At 40.9% G+C, this 12,057-nt stretch overlaps 1 protein-coding gene across 2 annotated transcripts in view; it reads left to right on the top strand.

Moving 5' to 3' along the window:
• Positions 1-12,057, top strand: part of GSAP (gamma-secretase activating protein) — a 50,009-nt gene that overhangs the window by 30,548 nt on the left and 7,404 nt on the right. For both annotated transcript variants that reach the window (XM_055809358.1, XM_055809357.1), the window contains exons 20-26: positions 1,427-1,552; positions 2,000-2,055; positions 2,473-2,504; positions 4,215-4,276; positions 5,851-5,946; positions 10,338-10,408; positions 10,990-11,084. In XM_055809358.1, coding sequence (XP_055665333.1) covers positions 1,427-1,552; positions 2,000-2,055; positions 2,473-2,504; positions 4,215-4,276; positions 5,851-5,946; positions 10,338-10,408; positions 10,990-11,084 — 538 coding nt within the window. The remainder of the gene's footprint in view (positions 1-1,426; positions 1,553-1,999; positions 2,056-2,472; positions 2,505-4,214; positions 4,277-5,850; positions 5,947-10,337; positions 10,409-10,989; positions 11,085-12,057) is intronic.

The following is a 12,057-nucleotide window of genomic DNA, read 5'->3' as shown; positions in this document are numbered from 1 at the left end:
ATTGCTTTCCCCCTGCTACACATCAAACAAAATCCAGTGTGGCCTGAGTGCAGTTTTACAGTGGTGGTGCTGTCGCAGTTGCATAAGTCAGTCATTAGATGATACCCTTATGCTATATTCTTGACATTTCTCTGAGTTCATATTGGTAACATTTAGGCAACATGCTGTAGTAGTAGGTTGTAGATCTTGTTAGTTAGCTTCAGCAGAGTGAACATACGGTGCTATATGCACTCCTAGTTTCCAGCTGCTAAATGTAACTAACGTGAAGCAAAAAATAGGTTTATTTTTCTCTGCTGCAGCTACAACAATGAAGTGACAACCAGCACTGGCAGCAAGAGGGAAGTGTCTGGCAGGATTGAGTCTTTGCAATTTATTTTCCTTGACAAATTGTAGTTGACAGTAGGAAGTGGTTTTAAGGACTTCTGAACTTTTCTTCTAAAGTTACTGTCATTGTAGAAAAGTAGGGGGGAGAGAGCAAAATCCAGTGTGTTAATGCAAGATGGAGGAATAGTGTGAACTCGTGCTTCTCTTCCTTGGAATGGCAATACTGTAGTGTCTGTTGGGAGACAAACGTATGTGAAGAGGAGCAAGAACAGATAGTACCATCTGTTTTTCAAAATTGCCCAAAAGAATTGCCTTAATCTCATCTCTTCCTCAGCAATGATCACATCACCCCCATTTATAAACGGCAGCTTCAAATCTTTATACTTAGTCCAAGAACTAGCTCAGGACACAAGTGTGTATTTGTTTGGGTTTTTTCCTCCTGTCTGTTCACAGCAGAGTTTCGATTAGTTGCAGCATTAGAGTTGAAGGCTTTAGAATTGCTATGGAAATGTTTGGATTTTGTTTCTTTTCTGGGATGAGGCACTGGTACTTGAGGCTGGTAGGTGGATGTTTGCAATGTAAGTATTAATGTAGCTTGAAAATAGTGGCAGCCTGCAGCTTCCGGGGTCGTGGGGGTGTTCCTCTGTTTAGAACTGCTGGAAGCTAGGAATGGGATTTATTTGGCCAAGTGTAGACATTTACATCTCAGTTGGTTGCCTGAGGCTCCTTTTACAGTCAGCGGTACTCTAGACAATAATCACTGTAGTCTGCGGTGCAGTTCTTCCCAGCCCAAACACGAGGAATAGGTCAGCTGGATTATGACCTAGCAGTGCTCATTTCTTCCCAGTGACTTAAGGATCCAAAGGTGGCAAAGTATCTGCAATACAGGCACCAAATCTTGACCTCAAGTTTAAGTAAGTGCTACCCCTGCCGTCAAATCAAGGAAATAAAGTACCGGGCAAAACCAGCATAACTTTTTTAACATTTTTTCACTTAGATTGTTACAAAGCGACATTAATCAGAGTTCTTTCCAATTACTTAGTGGGAGAGTGATGAGGTATTTTGCAGCCTGTATTCATGCTTTCCCTGCAATACTTTGCAGTTCCAAAACTCCAGAGGCTTCTGGGAGAAACTCAACTCAAACTTGGAGAGTGTCAAGTATGCAGAGCCACAGTTGCATTACCGCAGTAATGTGCTCAGGAGGGAGTGGCGTAACCTTTCGGAAGAGGTAAATGTGCATGTGCTGAAACAGTCTCCAGAGCTGCCTCTGAAGTGGATGTTTTTAAGCCAAGCACAGAAGAGCTGGCTTTTTTTTATTTTGAGGGTAAAGAAATGGGTATCTGATTACGAGAAGTGCAAAGAATTGCAGTCATTTTACGTAAAAGGTGATTGCCTGTAAGTCTTCCTCTGTTAAAATAGAGAATAAATAAAAAAGAGGTTAAAAGGCGAGAAACTGAACAAAAGCAGAGCTTGCACATACCTGTATTGCCATGTAGGTTAGATGTGTGTGAGTGCCTGTGAGCATGGGTAGTTGGAAGGTGGGTTGAAGCCCCACTGTACATCATTTCGATTCAGAGGGAAGACCAGCTTCATTTCTCATCTGTGTTCTATCAGGGAGTATTTTATTGTCCTTCTGCTTTGTTCATTTGGGGTTTTTTGTTTGTTTACAAACCAGAGAGAGGACAGAACCACCACAGCGTATTTGAGGAATATTTTTGAAAATGCCAAAAAGTAGGTACAGCTTTCTATTATATTTACCCTTTCTTGTTTTGTTGAAGTATGTTGAAGGAGTTAACATGCCATTTAAGTAGTTGATTAGGTATCTGATTAGATATCTTACTTTAAAGAAGATTAATCCAGCTGAAAATCAGTTATTGGAATCCTTGTAATCACTACAGCATGATCTGAAATATCCAGGCCTCTAGAGCTAGAGAATTTATGGTAGATGTGAAGAGTTAATCTTCTGCAACTTAGATAGATAGAAGGGGTTTTAATGCTATTTAATATCTTTAATAAATGTAGTCACATTTCTTGGATTTCTTTAGCTGCCTTTCAGAGATCAAAGGGTTATTTAAGCTTTTTAATGTCCATATGAAATCCTTCAGAGTAATGCATATGAAACAAGCTGATTTTTGTTTCAAACTTCAGGGTGCTTTCTCATCTGGATGCTTGGGACTCTGGTAAGTAAAACTTGTCTTGATGCAAGCCCTAGCTGAAATTATTTTTTTAAATTTTATTAGTTTATTAGAATATTTCCATCTAGTTGTTGTTGGCTGAAAAATAATTGCTGTGTGTGTTTTCAGCCTTGAAGAGTTTGAGGCATTAAGATGAGTGGCTATTAAATTAGAGGAAAACGTTCTGTCTGCCAGTAGTGGTAGGATCATATACTGACTAGGAAACCCTTGAAAATAAACTTCCTATTTCATATTTAGTCTAACAAAATGAGAAGTAAACCTTTGTCTGCTTAAGGATTTCTTCTTCAGGATTTTTCTCCTGGAGCAGAATACCAATGAGGCCTTGTTACTGTTGAGTCTTAGCCACTTACAGCTGCCTGTGGAACTCCTCAGTGTAGGAGGTTTATGGCTGGTGAAAAAATCACGGTGTAGAGAAAGCAGATGTGATTAATTTCCCTAGGCCAGGAACAGTTGAGATTTTGTGATGCTCAGTTCCTCTGTCACAAACAAGTAAAACAGAATTTAGTAGTAAATTACATTCTTGCTGTTCACACATCAGTGCCTTCTATGTGCCCTGCCACTGTGGGCTGTGAAGTGATGCTGATGAAAGTGCTGCTCGCTGCTTTTATTAAGAAGAAGTTTCAGTGCATTCATTTCCAGTCTCTAACACCAGCCGTCCTCAGCACTGCTGGTTATTGCTACGCGCTCTGACTTTGAGGGACCTTGTATCAACTTTTCAACCCTCAGGTTCGTGTTTTCCCAAAGGACTTATTAATAAACAAGTCAGGTGTTTAACTGTTACTAGAGAATTTCTAGATAGCAGCCAGCTAGTAACAAACATCTATGTAGTGTATCTTCCCTGTAGATTTTTCTTCAGGTCCTTTAAAAATCAAGCAACACAGGCCTTTGTGGTGCTAACTGATGGAGTAAATACATTTTAAGATGAGAAAAGATGGCTGGAAATAACTTCGTAATAATTTAGCGCTTGGGTCTGTAAAATGCTGACTTGATTTTATGCTGCCTGATGAAATAGGAGATTGTTTTTCTTCCGTTGCTGTTGGTAGACAAAAAGCACTGATTAGGAAATACAGGGTGTTAAATTTCAGTAGATACTATAACCTCCTTCCATTTTAGTTAGACAAGTTTCCATTTTAGTTAGACAAGTTGTGTTCTTTTAAATAGTGGTCTGCATATCTGAATAACAGAAGCAACCAGGCCATGGGAGAGGACCAGGAAAGTAGGAGGTGATTCTGTGGCGTATTTACTTTCTGTCTAGCCGTTTCCATGGAAAACCCATGCAGCTGTTCTAGCTTGTTTGTTTGTAAATGACAAGATCTAAATAGCGTATGCATTTGCCAGAGTTTTGCCACATATTGCATATGTGTTACCATGACGCTGTGTGATAACTCTTACTTAAATATCAAAGAAAAGAGTAACACAAATGAACTGTGAAAGGGGCGTGACAGGCTTGTGTTCCCCTGTGTTAAGCGCTTGAGGGAGAAGATGGCGGACACCCAGTTATTTTCCATTCCTCATTTCCCTCTTACGCAGTCCTTGATTCTTTGCTATCTTATTCTGTAGGTGAGTAGATCAAACCACGACTTCTGTTTGTGTATATTTCTGAATAGTTTTGAAGCTGGTTGAAGTCTAATCAATAGTGTCATGTCCTTGAATGATTCTTGCTCTTTTTTTTTTTTTTTTTTTTTTTTCCCTCAGAGGAAAGGCTAGTACCTCTCTTTCAAGAAGAGGATTATCAGCAGCAATTACTAATGGGACTGGTATGTGCTTTTGTCACAGTGTGCACTAGAGGACGCACAGCCTCAACAAATGTGAAGAGTAAGCTTATAAGTTTCGGTGCTGAGTGGAAGCTCGCTCAGAGTAGCTATGGGACAAACGTGATCTTGCCTAACTTTTAGAGTTCGTAGTCATGGTATCATCTTAACAACTCGTGATATCATAAGGCATAGGGGAAAAAGAGCAGTGGAAGGTTGATTGGTCAAAATGCTTTATCCCAATACAACTTTCCTTTGGCTAGGAACTGTTGTTCCATCCTCCTGGAGTTCATTGTAATCTGTCAGTTGTTTTTGGATTACTTTACACCATAAAACATGTGTAAGTGAATTCCCCACCCACTGCTTTCCTCAAATTGAAAATCATGGATCTTCTTGCTTCTCAATTTCACACCTTGTTTACTGTTGTCTTTTCCTTCTACCTCACCTTTTGGACTGTTGTGGCTATTCTGAGGTCCCTTCCTCTTTTGCATTGTTTTCACTGATGATCTCCCTAAAAGATCTACCATCCTTGTGCTTTTGGGTAATAAATCCCATCTCAAATCTGTACCTGTCCTCCCTCTTTCTAAATACACAGCTTCGCTTATCTCTTGTTCTCTTACTTTTAAAACTAAATAAAACTGTTCACCCTGTACTGGCAGATCTCAGAACTGCGTTTGTGAAAAGCGTATCAACACTCCTGTCTGTCCAAATCTAAGGCAGATTTTCATTCTTTGCAGTCTTGTCCCCTTGTTCCTGAATTCTGCCTCTCGTTGTCTGAAGTTGCCTTCCCTACAGTTTATTCAGACAGATCCAAAAAGCAGGTCACTGCTGTCCTTTGTCTGTGCTTTCCTAATTAGCTATATTGCTGTCCTGACACATTGAGATTAATCGATTTGTAAACTTGAGCAGAGATTTTTATTTACCTCAGTTTTACTCTGAGCTTTGAAACAAATTAATGCTTCATAGTAGTTCTCAGCAAAGAACCAGCATGGACTTGTGTTGCAATCTAAAGCTACATGAGGTCAGAGGATGTTTCGGGAAGGAGAGGGTAGGGAGTGGCATGGATGGTATGATAACAAACACCTGATTTTAAAGACTTCACAATTAATGTTTAACCTGAAGTTGCCATTAATCACTTTGGTTCTCAGGTTCTTGGCTACTGCCACAAACTCTGCTTGTGCTAGTTTTCTCTATCATAAAATCCCTCGGGTTTATTTGTGTGTAATAAATACTTATATTCTCAGGATTCAATGTTCATCTTACAGTCCTTCTTTCACCCTGTTCACTTGGCCTGACCCAGAGATGAAAGAACTGTAAGATTTTTCTCTTCAATGTCACTGAAAGTTAACTTAGCACTCATTTTGCTGAATTTGCATCAAGTAGCCATTTTGAATATTCATACCTGCTGTTGAATTTGGCGAGATTGTATGGTAGCTTGGGGTCTTGCTCTGAACTGGACATTTTGAACAGGGAAATGCTTTGTTGTGCTAATACCTGTTGATCAGGCCCTGCACCTGCTGGAGATTTTGCATCTTTTTGAAGATGCCCAAGGTCACTGAATTGTTGGCTTTTTTTTCTAGATGGTTGCTCAGCTAAAGGATCACCTTATGAGACATCTACAGTATATAGGAAAAAAGAAGATTGACCAAATAGTTTTGGATTACGTTGCAAACCTGGTTAGTTTGATTTCATAGTCACTATTGTGAGCAAGTGTGTTTTGGAGGGTAGGGTCTTGGGTATGTACTGTGTGGGTATATAGCATATATTTGATGGGAGGGGATTGTTTTTAAGATGTTTAACCTTATTTTGCTGTTTAATATTGTATATATTGATAAAGGAAGTAATAATACTTACATGATATTAAAGAGAGTTGTATTGGTCACTCAGAATACAGAAGAAACATTTCCCTTTACAGCTTGTACAAATATGGTCCGCTCCCAGAACTGAAAATGCGAACGCTTACTGAAAGTTGAAAGAATGTCCTTTAGATACATTTTGTTTCCTGTAGAATACATTGCTGCCTGTCTTGAATAATGGAAGTGCCATCAGGGAAATACAAATTAAGAAAGAAAGATTTCACTCCAGTATGACATGAGAGTAAATCGTTACTACTCCTACATACCAACTTAGGTAGGCATTTTGTAACAGGAGACGAGTTTTGCATGAAGAAATCAATGTAAACTACAGTGAAAACTTGCTTTTCAAATTCCTATTTTTCTGTCTTTCATCCTCTTTTCTGTCTTTCATCCTAGCCCTGCCACACTGTTCGGTGGAAACTCCCGAAGTGCTGTTTTCTAGGGGTGAAAGTCTCAGGAAACTTTCTTGTGGCAACGGATGCCTGCATCTTTTTGGGGAAGTCCTGTGCAAATTGGTTGTGCTGTCAATGTCACAGTGTTCTCTGAACTGCTGCAGCTTCCACTGAGGTTACTGAATTTTCTATTCAGGCCTCGCTCTATAGCTCGACAAATTCTGCAGTGTGTTTTCTTTGTCTTTACAGGAAAGAAAGAAAAACTAGTGGCTGATTAAAATAGGGACAGTACAGCATGAACCAAAACTTTGTACCTGAAAATAGTGCTGGAAGAAAGCACAGATGGAATGTTTATTCTCCTTTCATTTGTTTTCCAGTTATCATTTGTTCATTCTTAATATAAACAAAAATAAACAATATGAGAACACCTATGCAGCCTTGGTCTGCAAGACTAAATAGTTGTAGGCTAAATCTTACAATCAAAACAAATCTTAGCACTCCCTGTCAGCAGGCTCTCAGGATAATTTTTTTTTTAATCTCACTGAAAGTAAGAATTCTCTCAACTCAATTTACAGACTTCTCATTCTTAGGAAAGCTACCATAAAAAAACACAGTACATCTGAAAATTGCTTCTGCCCTCTGGCTGGCTTATCTTGGGTGCTGTTTGGAAATCGTTAGAAATTATTTAATGATTAGGCTTGGATTTCCCCTCATCCTAATCAGAAACTCATACATATTAAACCTTTCTATATCCTAAATGTTTGGAAGTTCTTCAGGGGAACAATTTGTTTTGATTCTTCCAACAGTTTTCTGTAGAAGCAGCATGTAGCTGAGCTACTGAAACTAATGGAACAGGAAGAGACTTGAAATTATTTGCTTGTCTGTTTGCTTTCATAAAACATGTTCTTATTATGTTCAGGAGCAAAGGAGCGGCTGAGACTAGGACTCTGTGGTGTAGCAACTATATACATCAATTGCAGCTGAAGTCAAAATAGCCAAGGCATGGGAGCATTGACAGTTTCTCATAAACCAACAGACTAGTGCCTGACTGCTGTCAGAGAGCTCTGTGTGTGTGTATACAGAGAAGTAATGCAGGGAAGCGTAAATGAAATGTCTCGGTGGGAATGGCCTTGTCTGCCGACGAGGTCTGCAGAGCCTGAGGATGCCTGTTAGCAGTCCACATGCCATCTGCAGCAGTTGTTTGTATGTCCGTATTCTCTCTCTCCCCTGCAATCGCTTTATCTTAGCTTTGCTCTGTATTTGTTTCTCTTACTATTTTCATTTCAGTGGGACAGGAAAGGGGGGAAATAACTTAGAGAGACAGCATGACATTTGCTGCCCTGACAGTAAGCGCAAGGGGAGGCTGAGTGAACAGCCGGCCTGTGGCACGGGAGAGGCAGACCAGAATAAAATGTTGAAATTCTCTGGAAGTCGCTGCTGTGGCTGCACCTTTTTTTGCTGACGTCTGTGGGAGCTATCATCTGATGCGGTCTCAACTGCAGAGGAATAGAAGCCAGACACCATTTGGATTTGAGTTTCCTCAGAAGGAGGGTGACTGCCTCATATCCCCTGCACACAGGAGGAGATCTGGAAGACAGCAAGACCTTGTCATACTCCCTTTTCTTCTTTGCTCCTTTTTTTACTTTTTCCACCCCACCTTTGGCTGCTTTCATGTCTTTCCCATAGACACAGCCACAGGAGCTGAGCACTTGTGGTTCCAAATTAGTTTAGTGGAACTTCAGTCTACTCAGCACTGTTGCCTGGAAATGTAGGCGTTTCAAGACAGCAGGGTGCTTTGCAAATGTGAGCCTAGACCCTACTGCGTGCACTGTCTTAGGGTCGATCATATGTTCTCTCGTTAGTTCAGAGCACTCAGAGGTGATGGCTTCTGATGCTTGTCCAGAAAAAAATCTCATATTGTACATCTTTGTTACTAAATGAAAAATGGCTTTGCCATGAAGATATGGGTTTGGCCTTTAACTTAGCTCCTCCAGAGGCCCGGTGCTAGCCTTGGAGAGGAAGCTGCTGTGTACTCCCTCTTACAAAACCGAAACGTTTCCTTTCTGTCATGCACGTTATCCTGTATGTTATGTACTGAAAAAAGTTTGAGACATGGCTTCTCTTTCTGCATATATTTTCTACAGTGTCCATCATAGATGGTAGATGCTGATCTTCAAAGTGAGTAGTGCTGGTGGTGAGGGTGTCATGTCACAAGCATGTATGTATTTAAGATTTAAATATATCATGATAGCTAGGTTGACTATGACTTAAGAAGTTGTTATCTTTCTATACGCTGGGAAAGCAGCAGTTTGCTGTATTGTTAAGCAGGGAATTCCAGAGTATCATACCTGTGAAAACAATTCTTGTTGCACAAACAATAATAGGTGATTTTGGAGTTTGTAAGAACCTTCCCTTCACCTCAATGCTGATCTTCAGATCCAGATGTAGCTTCCAATACAGAGGCCTTAGCTGCACCCTGTGTGCTGGCCAGAGATGAAAGTCATTCCAGCAGCAGGTGCAGTTCTTGTGACCCTTCTCTAAAAACTGGAAATCATTCATTTCCTGGAAAATGAGTGGAGAAAACCTGCCATTCTCCAGAGAGGTTAAAGTGGAGCTTTGCATCCAGAAAGTCTGAAGATGGAAAGCATTAGGCGGTTATTCTGCCTCAGGTAGCTGTGCAAGGCTGGAGTGGTGGCAGGAGAAGGTGCTACCTTGTAGAGCTCTCTGGCCGAGGTACAGAGGAGAGCACGCAGGAGCATTACTGAAGATCAGTATTCCTGTTCTGGCCGTTGCATATGAACCTCTCCCGTGTGTCCTGTTTTTCTCTTGCTTGGAGCCTGTGACAAGTTAAGAGGTCAGAGAGAGCAAAGCCTATGAAGAGAAGACTGGGGAAAAAGGATTCCTGGATTCTGGCCATCTTGGAGAGGGGAAAGGGTTCGTAACTTCACGTGACACCTCTCTGCAAAACAGGGGTCAGACTTGCTTCCTGAGAGTTTCCTGGGATTGATTGATCGCTGTACTTTGGGCCCAGAGATAGAAGGTTTAGAGGAAGTGTCTCCATACTGCTGCTGAGATATGGAAGCAGTTACACGTGACAGCTGTGAGGGGCTAGCTAGAGGAAGCTATTTCACCTCTTGCATGTATGGTTCTCTCTTTCAGCTGCAGAGGCTTAGAAGGCCCAAGTGAGAAGAGGGTTTGTGTCTTTCATTTGCTGATAGGCTGTACTGGAGGTCAGTCTGGGAGCAGAAAGAAGCAACAGTGTAGGCCAAGGCATTGTTTTACTTCACTACGGACAAAAAGGAAACTCAATGGAGAAAGAGAAGCATTTGTTTGTCTCATCTTTACTCCTTGCAAGGGCTAGATTTGTGATTCTTCCTACAGACTTTTCTCAGCAAACTGAGTATTCTGCTGTCTTCAGCATCACCCAGTTGTGTCTGGGACCTCAGGACCTTTCCTTGCCAAATGCTCAGCCGCTTGGACGTGCAGTTTTTGCTTTCATGGCAAATAGATCTTTGAGAATTTGATGCAGGGCTGTGAGATCAGTTGATCCTCAAGAAGTACAATGTGTTAAGATGCTGTATGTCTTGCACAGTACTTTGAAGAAGCACTTACTTTAAACTTCTGAAATAGGGCAGTTGAGCTACAATTCAAATTTTAATTGGTTTTGCATTTTAAGCCCCTAGGAAAAACGATAAATACTGAAGTCTTAGTAGGAGTCTCACGAGAAGTTTGAAATGTAACTGTATGAAATGAATGAAGGCCAAGGACCTGCTGTATACAGGCTGCTAGAAATATTCAGTCTTTTCTTTCTTGTTTTAGCTGAATCTGGTACATCGAATAATGAAAGAAGTTTGGAGGAGATACCAGCTTCATTCCTGCGTCTTCTGCTTGTGAGCAAGTCATTTGTTAAAGTTTTCAGCCTGCCGTTTAAATTATGGGCATAATAATTTTGGTCTTCAGCACTACTACTCACTTGAACAGTCAGTGCTTCCTCTACTGTGGATGCCAATGTGACTGTCATGTACTCTTACTTTAATGATCCCGCCGGCCCTCTCTAAGCCACCATGAATATTGATCATATAGGCAGTTTTATGGCTGGAGTTGGAGTTGCTGAGTTCATAGTGGTCTTAAGCCGGGGTAGTGGGTGTTAAACACCGATAAAGCCAGGTCAGTTATGCCAGCCCTCATATTATTTCACCTTTTGCTCTTGATACCGGGTACTGCTGAGAGACTTGTAAATAAGGAGTAGTGGGGGAGTGAGAAAGGGGACACGATAAAGACTTTGGGTGTTAAACATCGAACAGCTAGTGCTGTTAGATGACAGTCAACTAAATAAATAAGATAGCATCCCATTGCAGTTCACCCAGAACGCAGGCATTCAGTGCATATGTAGTACAACAGGCTGACTGTATCTTCAGGAGCGTGGGGGCATCTCAGGTTCCTAATATGTTGCTACTTTTGTTAAATACAGTGACGAGAGAGGAAGTGCGGGAGAGTTTGCAGTGTTCCACATCATGAGTCGGATTCTGGAAGCTGCAAATGGCATGTGTATGCCTTTACCTCCTGGTAAGTCCTATGTTCTGCTGTTTTAATCGTAAGTGAGGAGAGCAATGCTATGAATTCCTCCCAGAAGAGCAGTAGTTGCAGCACGTGTGCCAAGCTAGCTTTGGCAGTATTGAAATCTACTCAAGATAGAGAAGGGAAGACCCTCCATAAACATGTGCAAGTGAAATGAAGAAAACTGAATAGTTACTACAAATAGAGACAACAAGTTGGAAGATTAGTTCTCTTTTCAGCTTCCAGTGGAATGTTTGGGCACAGTCTTAGCTTAGGACTAAGATTTAGACTGCTTTCATTTATATATTTTTCTTAGACAACTGGACTTGAGTGTCAAAGTCTACAAGTGAAAATCCTATTCTGGAGCAAAAAAAGAGTGGTTTTCCCCATGCTGTTGCCCTGCTAATATTTTTCAATTTTATCCTGAAATTGTTGGCTCTAGACTGGATGGAAGAGCTTTTCTTGATAGTAGACTTTTATTTCCTAGAGCTCCTCGTAATTGCTTAGAGTCTTTTCAAATCACTCGCTTATTTTTGCTAGTGAAAGACGACTTAATGTTTTCTGATTCTGTTTAATCTTACTAGTTATTATTTCCTGATCTGTCTTCAGTCTTTGAAACTGGTTTTGGTATGAGGTAGTCCCTCAAACTTACGCTGTGTGGGCGCAAATGCTGCCACATAATGGCATCACGTAATAACAAGACCATCATCTGGCTGATGTTAAGTAAGAAATTGGAGGCTTAACACTGTGTGCAAATGTGTGGGTGGCAGGCACTGAGGGTGGTGAGGCCCCAGGTTTTGATTAATTAGAGGAGGAAAGAGGGAGAAAAAAGACAATTTAATAGAAGAATTCAGATATAGAGCAACAGCGTGGAGGTGTTCAATGACCGTGTATGACTATAATGACTGTTTTCAGTCGTGTTGGCTTTCTTTCTGCTTTGTGACAGGATTGTACTTCAGAGGACTTAAAGGATGCCTGAATA

The sequence above is a fragment of the Falco peregrinus genome, chromosome 6, assembly GCF_023634155.1.
Source record: "Falco peregrinus isolate bFalPer1 chromosome 6, bFalPer1.pri, whole genome shotgun sequence".
Classification (NCBI taxonomy): Eukaryota; Metazoa; Chordata; class Aves; order Falconiformes; family Falconidae; genus Falco; species Falco peregrinus.
This window is presented reverse-complemented; position numbering and strand designations above follow the sequence as displayed.